Raw genomic sequence first — 12,395 nt, forward strand, 5'->3', positions numbered from 1 at the left:
AAAAAGTATTCCAATCCCGATGTGCCAATACATTCAAAAACATTTCATCCAAATGCCAAGAATAACACAATAATATGCTAAGCTCAAGCATTGCTTTAGACAATAAAACCAAACCAATATTAAACGCATTATAATATCCACAATCTAGAAGAACATGCCATTCGTAAATAAAAACCCTTTTGTTTTTCATAACCATAAATATCAAAAAGCATGTTTATACAAGTGAAAGGTTTTACAAAACCATTTCTAAAAAGTTGATGCCAACAAGGTAGAAAAAGAAACATTAAGTTTTGAAATACAATAAAAGGCATCAAAACAAGCATAGCTTTTTGTTCTAGTTAAACCTCAAGTTACTTAGGATCATTCTAGCTTTCTCTTTCTTCACTCACTAAGTTTTCCTCCAAATACAAGATTAATCCCCAAGGTCTAGTCTATCACAACCTCTAAATACTTTTACAAGTCATGAAAAATATGTTCATCTCATCACATATATTTACACCTACCAATATACATTGATTAAATCCTACTTTACACATCATTAGGTATTTACTTTCACAAGCCTTTACTATTCGAGCCCTCTTATACTCAACAATGTCTTAGATCCTTATCATAGTGCCACTACCTCAACATTAATATTTACTTCATCTATAATAATTTCATTGTCAAAAATACTCACAAGTTGACTATCTCCTCTAAGGATGTATTAAATCAAACTATTATTAAAAAAATTCACAGGAATATTCAGCCTTTTGCAATTCAACACTTGTCACATATATAGCTCAAGCTATTCATCATCAACCTTCTAAATAAATTCCATTTAGAATAATAATCATAATCATTGGCATCCACCCGATATATATATATATATATACATATGTATATCCCGATATGATCAAACTACAATTAAGCACCCTACACTATGCTCACAAGAACAAACCTCATCAATTTGTGAGAATCCTACTACATAAGTGTAATTATGTCACCCATGGTTCTCGGATATTACAAAGAATATATTAGCATAAATCTCACTCGACTAGCCAAAAATCATATATAAGGTTCCACAAGTTATTCCAATTCCAATATACTAGTGTAGTCATATACCTTAGCATTCAAGACTTCATCAGGTTCCATGTACCATGTTTATCACATCATGCCTCAAAAACTTCGTAAATTATGCATCATTAGGGAGATTAAATCATCCATTGAACATACATAATCAATTTTACTTTATAACCCATAAGCTCCATGAACTTGTTGTAATAATCAGCAATTTCCATTCATCCACCAAGCATGTATATCCTCAAGTTCAATCTCAACTAACGCAAGTACAACATTAACAAGCTTTCTCATGATTTTTCAGAGAGTAAACCACAAGTCATTTTAAATAAACCATAGTCTCTAGTAGTCATCTACACTTTCTTTTCTCCTATAGCCAGTGATTTGAAAAACATGATAAAGCCATGGAAATCATTTCAGAAAAAACAAATAAAAATATTTTCGATACTCAATTAGAATTGTGCACTCAACATAACCCACTCACGTAACATGTTGCCTCGCTGGAGACGCCAAGACACCGATCATGCGGTTTCCTTCCCTTGGAGGATGCTTCGCCACCTAGATACAAGCAGGGAATCCAAATACTAATGAACACAAGAATGATCGCTAAAAAGAAAATGCATGCAAATGCATTTATACATGTCTAATACGAAACATTAGGGTTTTTAGGGCAAAAACATTGTCATTTTTGGACCCAAACGACCTCGTAATGAAGTAAACCTAGTTCCAATAAGTTCAATGAATGAAAAGCTTCAATTTGGATCAAAGAAATACAATAAAAGGCCAAAAGTTTTTCCGTGCTACAAGAATATCGGGAATGCTACAAGAAAACCCGAACCTTACAAATGGTTTTCTCTCATTTTACAACATCAAACGATGAAATTTTTGACACAATTCTCATGAATAACAATTGACAACATCAAGGGCTTTCATTTTAAGCCCAAAAAAACTTCCACCAAATCATGAAAAAAATCTAGGGTTTTGGTCTAGGTTTATAAATAATGAATACAATGAAAATACGGAAGAAATACATACTAAAAACTCGGATAAAGGCTCTTACCTTACTCAAGAGGATGTGGGGAGTAAATTTTTGGTGTTGGTTCGCCGGAATTGGTCGCCGGAAATAGTTAGGGATTTTTAAGGGTTCGGCCGGCATGGAGAAGCAAAGAAGGAGAAGGAAAGAAGAAGGAAGAGAAGAATTTGGATATTAATTCTCGGGTTGCTACAGTGTCGGGTTGCTACAGTACACTTCAACAGTACTGGGCTGCTACAGTATCAGAGTGCTACAGTGTCAGACAGAATCAATAGTGTTGGGCTGCAAAACTACAGGAACAGGCTAGTTTAACTACAGTAATGGGTTGCTACAATGTTTTTATTCTTTTCTAAATTACTCTATTGCCCCTCTAACACAAGAATGGAAACAAAATCCAAATGACCGAATTGCCCCCTATTTATGGCAGAATTTTCGCACATAATCAACTGTGCAATCCAGTAAAAATCTATTAATGCAAAATGACCATTTTACCCTAATGCATTCACAAAAATAAGAGAAAATCCTAGGTCCAAATTTGGACTGGGTACAACAATAAAAGTCACTTGGTTAAGGCAAGAGAGTCAAGGCAAATAAGAAAAATTGACTTGATCTTGGAGGACTAATTAAGTGCCACACGTGATGTTGATAAGAGGTCCGAATATGTGACACAATGATATAAAATTTGAGCTGTAAATCCACACTATATTAGGGACATGTTATAATTACTATGTCTGATAAGATTTGAATATGGAGTTATTAAATTCATATATTAACACTTTTTATAGTAAGATTGATACCGTCACGTTATTAATTCTTTGACAATACGATTCAAATGTGTTACATCTCTTTTTGAAAATAAAAATTGAATATAGGATTTTTTTTAATTAGTCTAATTATTTAAATGTTATTTTGCGCGGATTCTTGTATTCTTGGGATCATTACTTTTTAGGATAACGAAAAGAAAATCAAGAGTAATTAAAAAAATATTATCAAAGAATAAAAACACAATCAATTAAAGCAATTCTTATTATGGATTAACAAAGGCAAATAATATATTATGAATATTAAAAGTATTTAAGGATCTTTTGGTTACTTCACTAGTTGCTTGAACCCCTTTTTTTCCTCTACTCTTATACTTATCATCATATTCATTAGTTTATCAATTAATTGAAGCACTTTTATCATATAAAACCATGGATTAACATGGAAAAGGAACTCTTAAGAATAACATAAATTTTTTTATATCTTTAATATATTTTTTTTCAATATACACCTCATAAATATTTGTTCTTGTAACATTAATATTTTTTTTTTATTTTCAACGCAAAGGGGGAAAATTGAGAGAAATGAGAGAAATAAAGATAAAAATTAATTAATCCAAATGTTTTTTTTTTTTTTAATTTTTATTTAAATTTTCAAAATCAAGATATTCAAATAATTTAAAACATTCAGAAGGGGTTTTGCATAAAAAGCCATCAGATGTACTACAAAACCCGCCAAAACATGCCACGTGTCTGGTCCCGAGTCAAACACGTGTATCTTAACTCATCATTTCAACATCGAAACGTCTGGTTTCGAACAACTTCTCGCCCATTTCGAAAATTTTCCCCCAAATCGCGAGTCCCTCCACCAAACCCTAATCAATTCATCGATTTCCCCTTTTCCCTGCTCTCCAATAGCCATTGTTGGAGGATCGATTGAGGTAATCCCTCAATTCTGTTTATTGATTTGATCTTTCAATGGGTTTGCGATCAACGGGATCCAATTGTTATCCCTTGCTGTGTATCCCTTGGATCTGTGGTTTTTTTCGTTTAATTGCGTTGAATTGGTGATTTTCTTTGGTGTTTGATTGTTTATATTTGATAATTTTCATGTCAGTTTGTGGATTTTTTTTTGAAGTGTCATTGCACGCCATTGGTGGAATTCGTGATGTGGAAACCTCGATTAATGATAATAAATTGCTAGGGTTTTCCATTTCTTTTGTTTTCATTTGTGATGATTGTCTTGTAAACTCTTGAACGGTAGAATTTGATGCTTAAAAGAGATGATGGGAAATTCAAGGGCCTGTGTGGTTGATCTGGTTTAATTTAGGGATTTTTTCGATTGTTTTTGACGTGGTTTTTCCTTTAAAATTATTGTCAATGCAAAATGAAATAGTAAAATCTGACAAAAGATAAAGGAAGGAAAATAAAATAAAAAAATGAAAACAAAACAAAGCAAGCATAAACACCCTAATCTTGGATAATATTAATATTAGATGCAAATTAAGCTTTGATAATATACCATGTGAGATGCAAGCCAAATATATTATAATATGATAGAATGAGAAACTTAAAATTACGTGTTCATGTCTATTTTTTGCAAATTAACTGAGATTATTAGTTACTCTAACAATGAAGGTGATAAAAAGATGAGGATGTATGAAGATAAAGATAAGAATTAATTTAGATATTTAGTTTATCTGTAGCAGAACATTGCTCATACTGTGCTGCACGCAAGGGTGTACGTGTATTTTAGCTAAGAAAGGTCAAGCTGTGAATGAGTTCATTTTACCAGAATCCCTTTCCTGATGTAACCTGTGAATGAGATAATTCAACAATTTCTCTATTTTTTGGGTTACTGCAATCTACAGGAACATTCAAAATACAATTTAGTAAGCTTTAGTTTAGGGAAGATATCAATTTATTTATAGAGTTCTTCCGATCAGTCTGGGGATTATTCTTTTTTATTGATTTTCATGATTTTCTGAATGATCTACTTTTTAAGGTTTATGTCGGTCTGTTTATTATTTGTGCTTTTTGATTATGTTGGCAAGAGCGGACATATTAACTGATTGATAATTATTACTTAAAGGTTTTCTTCCTAGTTTGAAGTTGTATGTGCAGTCCCCAGGTGAAACTGAAACCAATATTGTTACTGAACATCCAAGATAGCTTCTTCAGTAGCTCTATCAGATAAAATGTTGGGCATGTTTAGGATATGATACTTCTGTATCTTTTGTATTTTATAGATAAAATAATAACCTTTTTGTTTAACATGTTCGTGTTGGTGTACCAGCGGCATATCTGAGAGAGTGTATGCATTTCAAGTATTCAGAGTATGAAGTTCTTGGAATACAGTTCTCTAGACAGGTGTGAAATTTGCCTTTGATCTGAGCTGGTTCAGGATTTGAATCCTCACCATCTGTTGTCCTATATGATATATTTTCCTTTAAATGTGTCATGATGATTGTTCCGGTGCAAACCACATGGTTTTTTTCCCAGTATAAATCTTTTCCTCAGTAATCTGAATCTTGGAGAAAGCACTATCAAAGGGTGCTTGGAAGCATACTCATGTAAGTTTGTTGAATGGCTAACGGCTTTCTTGCTTATTTTTCTTTCATAAAGTAGAATGCATTGTTATGGTCTGCCCTATTTTGCATTGCAGGTAAACATACTGGGACTGATCGAAAATTGTCTCTTAGCTTAGAACAAGAGGTATGTGAAAATATTTTGGTTCTTATGAGTATATTTCTTCTATGCAATTTTAGGCAGCATACATATAAGAACTGGATTCTAGATATATAAAATAATTCTTGTTTCGTAAAGTCAAAGTTGTTTTATGAGTTATTAGGTTGGAATCTATTTTAAGTTTTCGCTTGTCTTCATGGTAGCTTGTCTTTTTTTTTTTTTAATCAAGATGGGATGGAGCTGCTTTATCTTCCTTCTAATTTGATTTTACCATCATTTTTTTAAAATCATTTGTGTTCAATTTAATTATTTTCTATTTTATTTGGGAGAAATTGCAATACTTTTATCTGTTGGATGTGGTATCCATGGATTTCCCTTCCACTTGCTCAGATCAAATTTGAAAACAAAGCGAAACAAAATTGAGTAGGCATTAGTATGATCTTTCTTGTTTTAGCATTCTTGGGATAACATGTTACATGAAGAAAAAGTCTTGGGTCTTTTTGCTTGCTCTGTTGTTTTTTCCCCTAATACGTGCTTCGAACAAAGATAATAATTACAATTTCTTATAGACACCAACTATGTGCTCATGAAAATACAGTATGTTGGCTGTGTTCATTTTAAGTGTACGTCTTGATGGGTAAATATGTTGTCTTGCATGCTAATTTTGTTGATGAATGTTTGGGAGGTCACAGATCTAATCCTGTTATTTATTTAAAATTTTAGTCAAATCAGCTTTCATTCTTATTAGGATTCTGAACAAAGATTGGACTATCTGATATTTTTTATGCTGTCTTATTTTGTGCAGATGCTTGATTACCTTGGGCAATCTGCAGAGAGCAACTCAGCATCGCCTGTGGAGTACTTGTCTTGTAGATCAAGGTGGCCAAATGTCTTTGCAACTGTCAATATTTTAATATTCCTTGTATTTTTACAGGACTAATCTGCCTATGCTCCTCCTGTTTATTCCAGCCGGAAAACATTGATCTATTTGGTTTTGACACTCAGCCACATGTATCCGGATTACGACTTCAGGTATTATTGTATTTTATGTTTTTGTTATCTTCTGCGTATGGCTGGAGAGAAGGATCTTGGGTAATGTCAATGTCAGCTTTTCTGGCGACGTGGCAACCCGCTATTTATCCTCTGTAACCAGTTATCGGGAGTGTTGTCAAATGGTTTGACAGACGGTTTAACCGTTGCTCTTTGAGCTGAGAGTTCAAGTCTCTCCATTTCCCTGTGTATTCATGTTATATCCCTTTAGATATTTTTGGAGTAGTCCTGTGATCGATTGCTACTCCAGTGAGCTATCAGGATGAGTGAGATATCCTTCTATTATATGACTTTTATTTGTCGACATTATCCACATAACAGTGCAGTGCGTGCTCATCTGTTTTTCAAAGAGGAAGAGTGGGATTCCTTCAAGCAGATTGTTGACGACTACATGTTTGAAGCATCTCAGGTATATATATATATTTTTTAGGTTGAAGTGTTTTACTCACCTGTTAATAATTTTTTGATGATGTTACTGTGCATATTTACATTCTTTGGTAAAATTTAAAAAATAGCTCCATGGTACAATATAAACATTCATTTTAACAACTTCCTGTGAAAAAAGGAAAATGAAGAAAATACCATATAAACATTGGAGTTTCTACGTTGTTATCATTCAAAGAGAAAGCTAGAGCAAATGTGTTGAAGAATTAGGAACCATGATAATTTCTGAACTGTCTTTTTGTCTTATCTTTTTGAGACCAGTAATTTATAACTCTGCCCTTAACCTTGAAGGGAATACTATAAAAAGTATGCTGCTCTCATCTGGCCAATATTTTATGACCGTCATTGTACGGTGTATCTTTCTTTATTGTATGGTTGTCTGTGAGACAAAAATGAACTTTGTTTATACAACTGTGAGCACTTTTGGGATAACAGGAATGGGCTTTAGCCAACAGCGGAGCTTTCCTTCTTGAAACTATGTCGAAGGCCATTGATGAGGTAAATATATTCTGCTCAACTTTTGCAGCAAAAGTTGAACTAATGGCCAGTACCAATCCATATCTGCTTCCATTTTGCAGGTCGTTAAACTAGGAGAATGTGAAATCTACAGCTACAATCCAGATTCTGAAGAAGACCCATACTTTGAGAAGGGAGCAATGTAAGACGAAACATCACCCGAAACTTTCAAGTCTTCTGGGTAATCTTCTAAAGTCTGTCGATAAATTGTCCTGCAGCTGGTCTTCCAATTTCTTCTTCTACAACAGGAAACTGAAACGTATGGTCAGCTTCCGATGCAGTTGTGTCAGGTACACTTTTTTTTTCCCTCACTTGGGCATATGTGAATTCAAATTCGGTTACATGACCGGGAGAGTCCGTCTATTGGACAGCAATGTGGTGACCGACGACTTCCTTGGCGATGAAGTGGCTAGTCACAATGATGAGGATGACATATTCATTGACATGGATATGTGAAGAGTTCAACTGATGTAATCATACTTTGATAGGTAGGAAACACAACAAACTCTTGTGTACAAAGTTGTTGATGGTTTAGCTTCTAATCAACAGGATCATAACTCTTTGTGCATTTTCAGTAGCAATTTAAGTGAAGTGGTTTTCATTGGTTGTGTGTGATGATCTGTCATATTCATGATACACTGTTGGTTGGTGCAATGAAATGATGGTCTCAAATTGAAAATTTTCCAAGACTTTTTAGTGGAGAACTTTTTGGAATATTATCATCTATTTATTAAACATCATTTTTCAATTTATTTCGTTATTTTTTATTGTGCAATAAAATGTTGTTTTTATGGTATTCAATGTTATTCTAGGAGGGCTGGTATTTTATTTTTTACTCAAAGTTGTGGTTTTAACTATATATTTGAGCAGTGTTATAAAAAATAAAAATAAAAATAAAAATAAACACATTTTAGAAATTAGGGAGAAGAGAGGAATTGCAAAGTTCTTGTTTATAAGATTACAAAGCCTTTCTTTGTGCGCTATGAATTGTATTTATGAGCAAATATGAAAAGTATTGATAGTACATTAATGCCCATCAATAAATTACATTAATTCATAACATTACCTCTTTTCTGCAGATTAAGAATTTTGAATGAAATATTCAAAGGTGATCAACAAAATTGATGATATTACATGATTCAGGGTCACCATCAACATTTACATAAGCTTAAATTTAATGCTTGATTTAATGCTACTTAGCCGTTCACTTCACTTCACTACACTACACAGCCGTGTTATGCCTGTCATTGAGTCCTTTTGGTCCTTGCCTGTCATTGAGTCCTTTTGGTCCTTGGTTGTCATTATCTATTTTTATTTTTATTTTTTAAGTATTGGGATTACTTGAAATGAAGTGTTTTATAAGTATTTTACCAATTCTCATTTATAAGTATTTTTTTTATTTTTTATTTTCTAATTAATATTTGACTTGGTCTGAGGAATATAGAATTTTAGACTTTTGAAGGGGGCCATGTGTAAAAGATAATAAATAAATAAATAAATAAATCTTTAAAATAATTAATGCCGGCGCAGCACCGGCGAACCCACCTCGGTTTCTCCGACCACCGCGTGGTCGCCGGCCACCCTTCCATCCATCCAACTTATATATATATATATATATTTGATTGTGCTCTTTTTTATAATTAATTTTTCATTTAACAATAAGCATGCATGTATCAATCTCTAATAAAGATTATATAAATAAATAAAAACAAGATTTGTGGTGAATTACTTTTAAGTGATGAGTACCTTTTTTGTTCTTTATGGTTTGATTATTCTTGACTTCAAAGTTATGACCTCATGGATGCTTTCTTCTTGTTGTGGTGGTGGGGGTTGTGTTTTGGAGTAATTTATAAAAGTTTGTGGATGACTTGAAGGAATTTTAGATTTCACAGAAGCATTTGGTAGGGATATGTGAGTTATTTCAATGTTATAATGAGGTTACAAGAAATGATGTTTTTTTTTTAATTATTTTTTATGTTAAGATATAATTATATGATAAATTAATATAATGCAGTACATACACGTTTGTAGATTTTCCAGTTGGATCTGAATCTAATGGTATTATTCATCACATGAAATTTGAATCCAATGGTATTCATCACATGAATAGTATCATTATGGATGTACACAACCATGCACAATATCACTATATATTTATAAATAATATTTCAGTGAAAAGTGAGATACACAATATTTTAATATGAATTGTCAGATACTGATTGTAATAATAATTAAGTTAATCACAACCATTCAATCCGCTTTATATTAGACCTACAGAAAATTTTTTAAAAACCCAAACACACTCAAGCATCCCATCCCAAACCCTGTACAACTCATTTTACATTATTTTGTTACTATTCACCTACCAGTTTCTCTCTGTATCTCTCACTTTCTCTCTCATACTTTCCCCATGCGCGGACATTTGTATATGCAAGATGAGATACTTGTTAGTTCAATGGTAACTCATCACAAAGTGTGCAGAGGAGCAAGGGATCAAAATTTTGCTCTGGTAGTATTTAATTACTGTTCACACACTATACAATAGGGTCAAGTAATATTTATTGGTCATGGTGTGGGTCCCTTGTGGGAGGAACAATATTGTTTTTCCTCCAGAGTTGCATGCTAGAGGGGATTTATCCAGATGAATTATTAAGCCACTGTAACTGGTGCACTCACATGCCTGTCTATTTTATTAATGGCGCTGGTTGCTTTGTAAAAAAAAAAAGATATTGGTAAATTTTTTATGCACACTTGGTCCTCCCAAATTTGGGTATTCCCAAAAGGATCTTTCCTTTTCTAACATTTTACTTTCAATACCTCTGATATAAAAGTAGCTGATGTTGATAGGAATGACCATTATTTTTTTTAAGTGGAAACACATAATTAAACGGGAAGGTCAAATATTAAATAAAAAACAAATATTAAGCGGAAAGGTAGCATGTTAAGTGAAAACTTATGCTGGTACAAGTAAACACGCAATGTTAAACACAAATTATAATTATTAAGCGAGAAGTAAATGTTGTAAGATAGAATAAACTAACAGAGTGAGCTACATTGACGGTAAATGAAGTGTACTGAAAAAAAGGGGTTATCTGGAAAATTTAAATGTCAAAGGAGCTATCTGAGAAGTTTTGAAATTTTCAGGGGCTAAAAGTAATTTTCCCTTGTTTTTATATTATTGTAAAAAAAGTTTCAAATATATGTTTTCAAAAGTAGAAATGGGGGGAAAAATATAATGATGTAGGTATACCCAGATAATTATTCGCATGAAATGAGACTTTTTCTATTTTATGCAGGAAATTTTAATTTTTTTTTCCAAAATTATAATTTTTGATGAAGTACTTCATCATAAATCAATTATTTAAATCAATTATTTAGATATCATGATGTAATCTAAAAAAAATATATATTTTGAGAAAAATTGGGAAGATGTTTTTATTAATTAAATTCAACTGTTTTTTTAGGATACAATAATATGGACATCTAAGCAGTCTTTCTTATTTATTAGGGTGAATGTGCAGTAATATACAAATAAGTACTATTTATTTATTGATTATTGGGTCTTTTGTGAGAAAAGTTGTATTCTTTACCTATAAAAAAAAATTATTATCGCGAGATTATAGTCCATGATATATCATTTTGGACGCATGTGACAAATTGACATTGCCCCCTGAGTTAGCATGCCCGACATATAAATTTCTAGGTCATTAAACTACTATAATTGACTCACCTTTATAGTTGCCTGTCTATTTTAGGGCGCTTGTTGGATAAATTTGAATACATTATACTTTCAACATCGTGTTTTTTTTGTTAACATCCATTGATTCTTTCTTGGTTAATTTAATTTTGTTGATTGAATAAAAATTATTTAATATTGCATCAAAGCCATCAAGTCAAGGATTTAATTTAGAAAGAAGAAGATCAGAAACAACTAAACATTGTTGTCACTTTGTCAAATCATCATTGTGATCAACCATGATCATCATAATTAACTTGATTTCAAATAAAAACAAAAGAAACACCATAATGAGGTCTTTATAAATGCTAGAGAATTAATGCCATATGTCTCCAACTCACAGCATACAACAATGGCCACCCATAATAAATAGAAAAACCCCATCAATATTAGTCACTACACTACTTTGATTAATCCTCCCTTTTAATACACTCCCATTGTTTTTTTATTATTATTATTAGGTATTTTCTCCGGCTTCACATCAGAGTTTTTGAAAATTTTTGAGGAGTTTTGAGTCAATATCATATATAAAATAATATAATTAAACAACTCATATCATAAAAACTATTTTATACCTTGGATTTTAAAAGTTCATAGACATTTATTATGTAAATAATTAGGTATAATTAATGTTTTCAATTACTAATATTATAAGTAATATAAATAAAAACTTAAATATTATTAAAAAAATTAAAATTGTTCTTTAAAACGCTTTCGGAGTAGATTATACATCTACATAATAGTATATATAGATTATTATTATTATTATTATTAAAATTAAAAGCTACAAAGATTCAAAGTTTGTTAACTAAGAAAGCAATGGCAGATTGCAAAGGGTGCTAACATTAAAAACACTCTAGTTTATAAAACCACCAAAATTGAATTTGGACCCAAATATCTAAAAATGTGGCAAGAGTTAGTTGAAAAATTTATTGAGTGCTTATCAAGATTTTATGGACCTAATAGTGACACTTGACCCCACAGTCATTAACACTTCTTTTTAATTTTTCAGATGCTGTACATATATATACCCACTTGATGATCATGGTTGCATTGTGATGTTAAATTATTATCTTGATATTTCTTTGCTTTCTTTTTACTTTTAAGTTCA

General features: G+C 31.9%; 1 protein-coding gene across 2 annotated transcripts; it reads left to right on the forward strand.

Annotated features, from left to right (window-relative positions):
* Positions 1 to 3,670: 3,670 nt before the first annotated feature.
* LOC120273020 (repressor of RNA polymerase III transcription MAF1 homolog) lies at positions 3,671 to 8,149 on the forward strand. Of its 2 annotated transcripts, none has more exons than XM_039279656.1 (11): positions 3,671 to 3,791; positions 5,147 to 5,220; positions 5,353 to 5,423; positions 5,516 to 5,565; positions 6,344 to 6,417; positions 6,508 to 6,570; positions 6,910 to 6,997; positions 7,468 to 7,530; positions 7,611 to 7,690; positions 7,767 to 7,838; positions 7,920 to 8,149. In XM_039279656.1, exons 2-11 carry the CDS (start codon positions 5,189 to 5,191, stop codon positions 8,002 to 8,004), a joined length of 678 nt encoding a protein of 225 aa, XP_039135590.1. In that variant the 5' UTR covers positions 3,671 to 3,791; positions 5,147 to 5,188; the 3' UTR covers positions 8,005 to 8,149. The 2 variants fall into 2 exon arrangements, with proteins under 2 accessions (XP_039135590.1, XP_039135591.1); XM_039279657.1 differs by having other exon boundaries at positions 5,150 to 5,220.
* The last annotated feature ends 4,246 nt before the right edge of the window (positions 8,150 to 12,395 follow it).

The sequence above is a fragment of the Dioscorea cayenensis genome, chromosome 12 (genome assembly GCF_009730915.1).
Source record: "Dioscorea cayenensis subsp. rotundata cultivar TDr96_F1 chromosome 12, TDr96_F1_v2_PseudoChromosome.rev07_lg8_w22 25.fasta, whole genome shotgun sequence".
Taxonomy (NCBI): domain Eukaryota; kingdom Viridiplantae; phylum Streptophyta; class Magnoliopsida; order Dioscoreales; family Dioscoreaceae; genus Dioscorea; species Dioscorea cayenensis.

Bases quoted from the DNA above. Each gene is read 5' to 3' on its own strand.
- LOC120273020 (XM_039279656.1), top strand. From the start codon at position 5,189: ATGAAGTTCTTGGAATACAGTTCTCTAGACAG. The intron at 5,566-6,343 runs GTATGTGAAAAT...TATTTTGTGCAG, and splicing joins CTCTTAGCTTAGAACAAGAG to ATGCTTGATTACCTTGGGCA. The intron at 7,839-7,919 runs GTACACTTTTTT...TCTATTGGACAG, and splicing joins TTCCGATGCAGTTGTGTCAG to CAATGTGGTGACCGACGACT.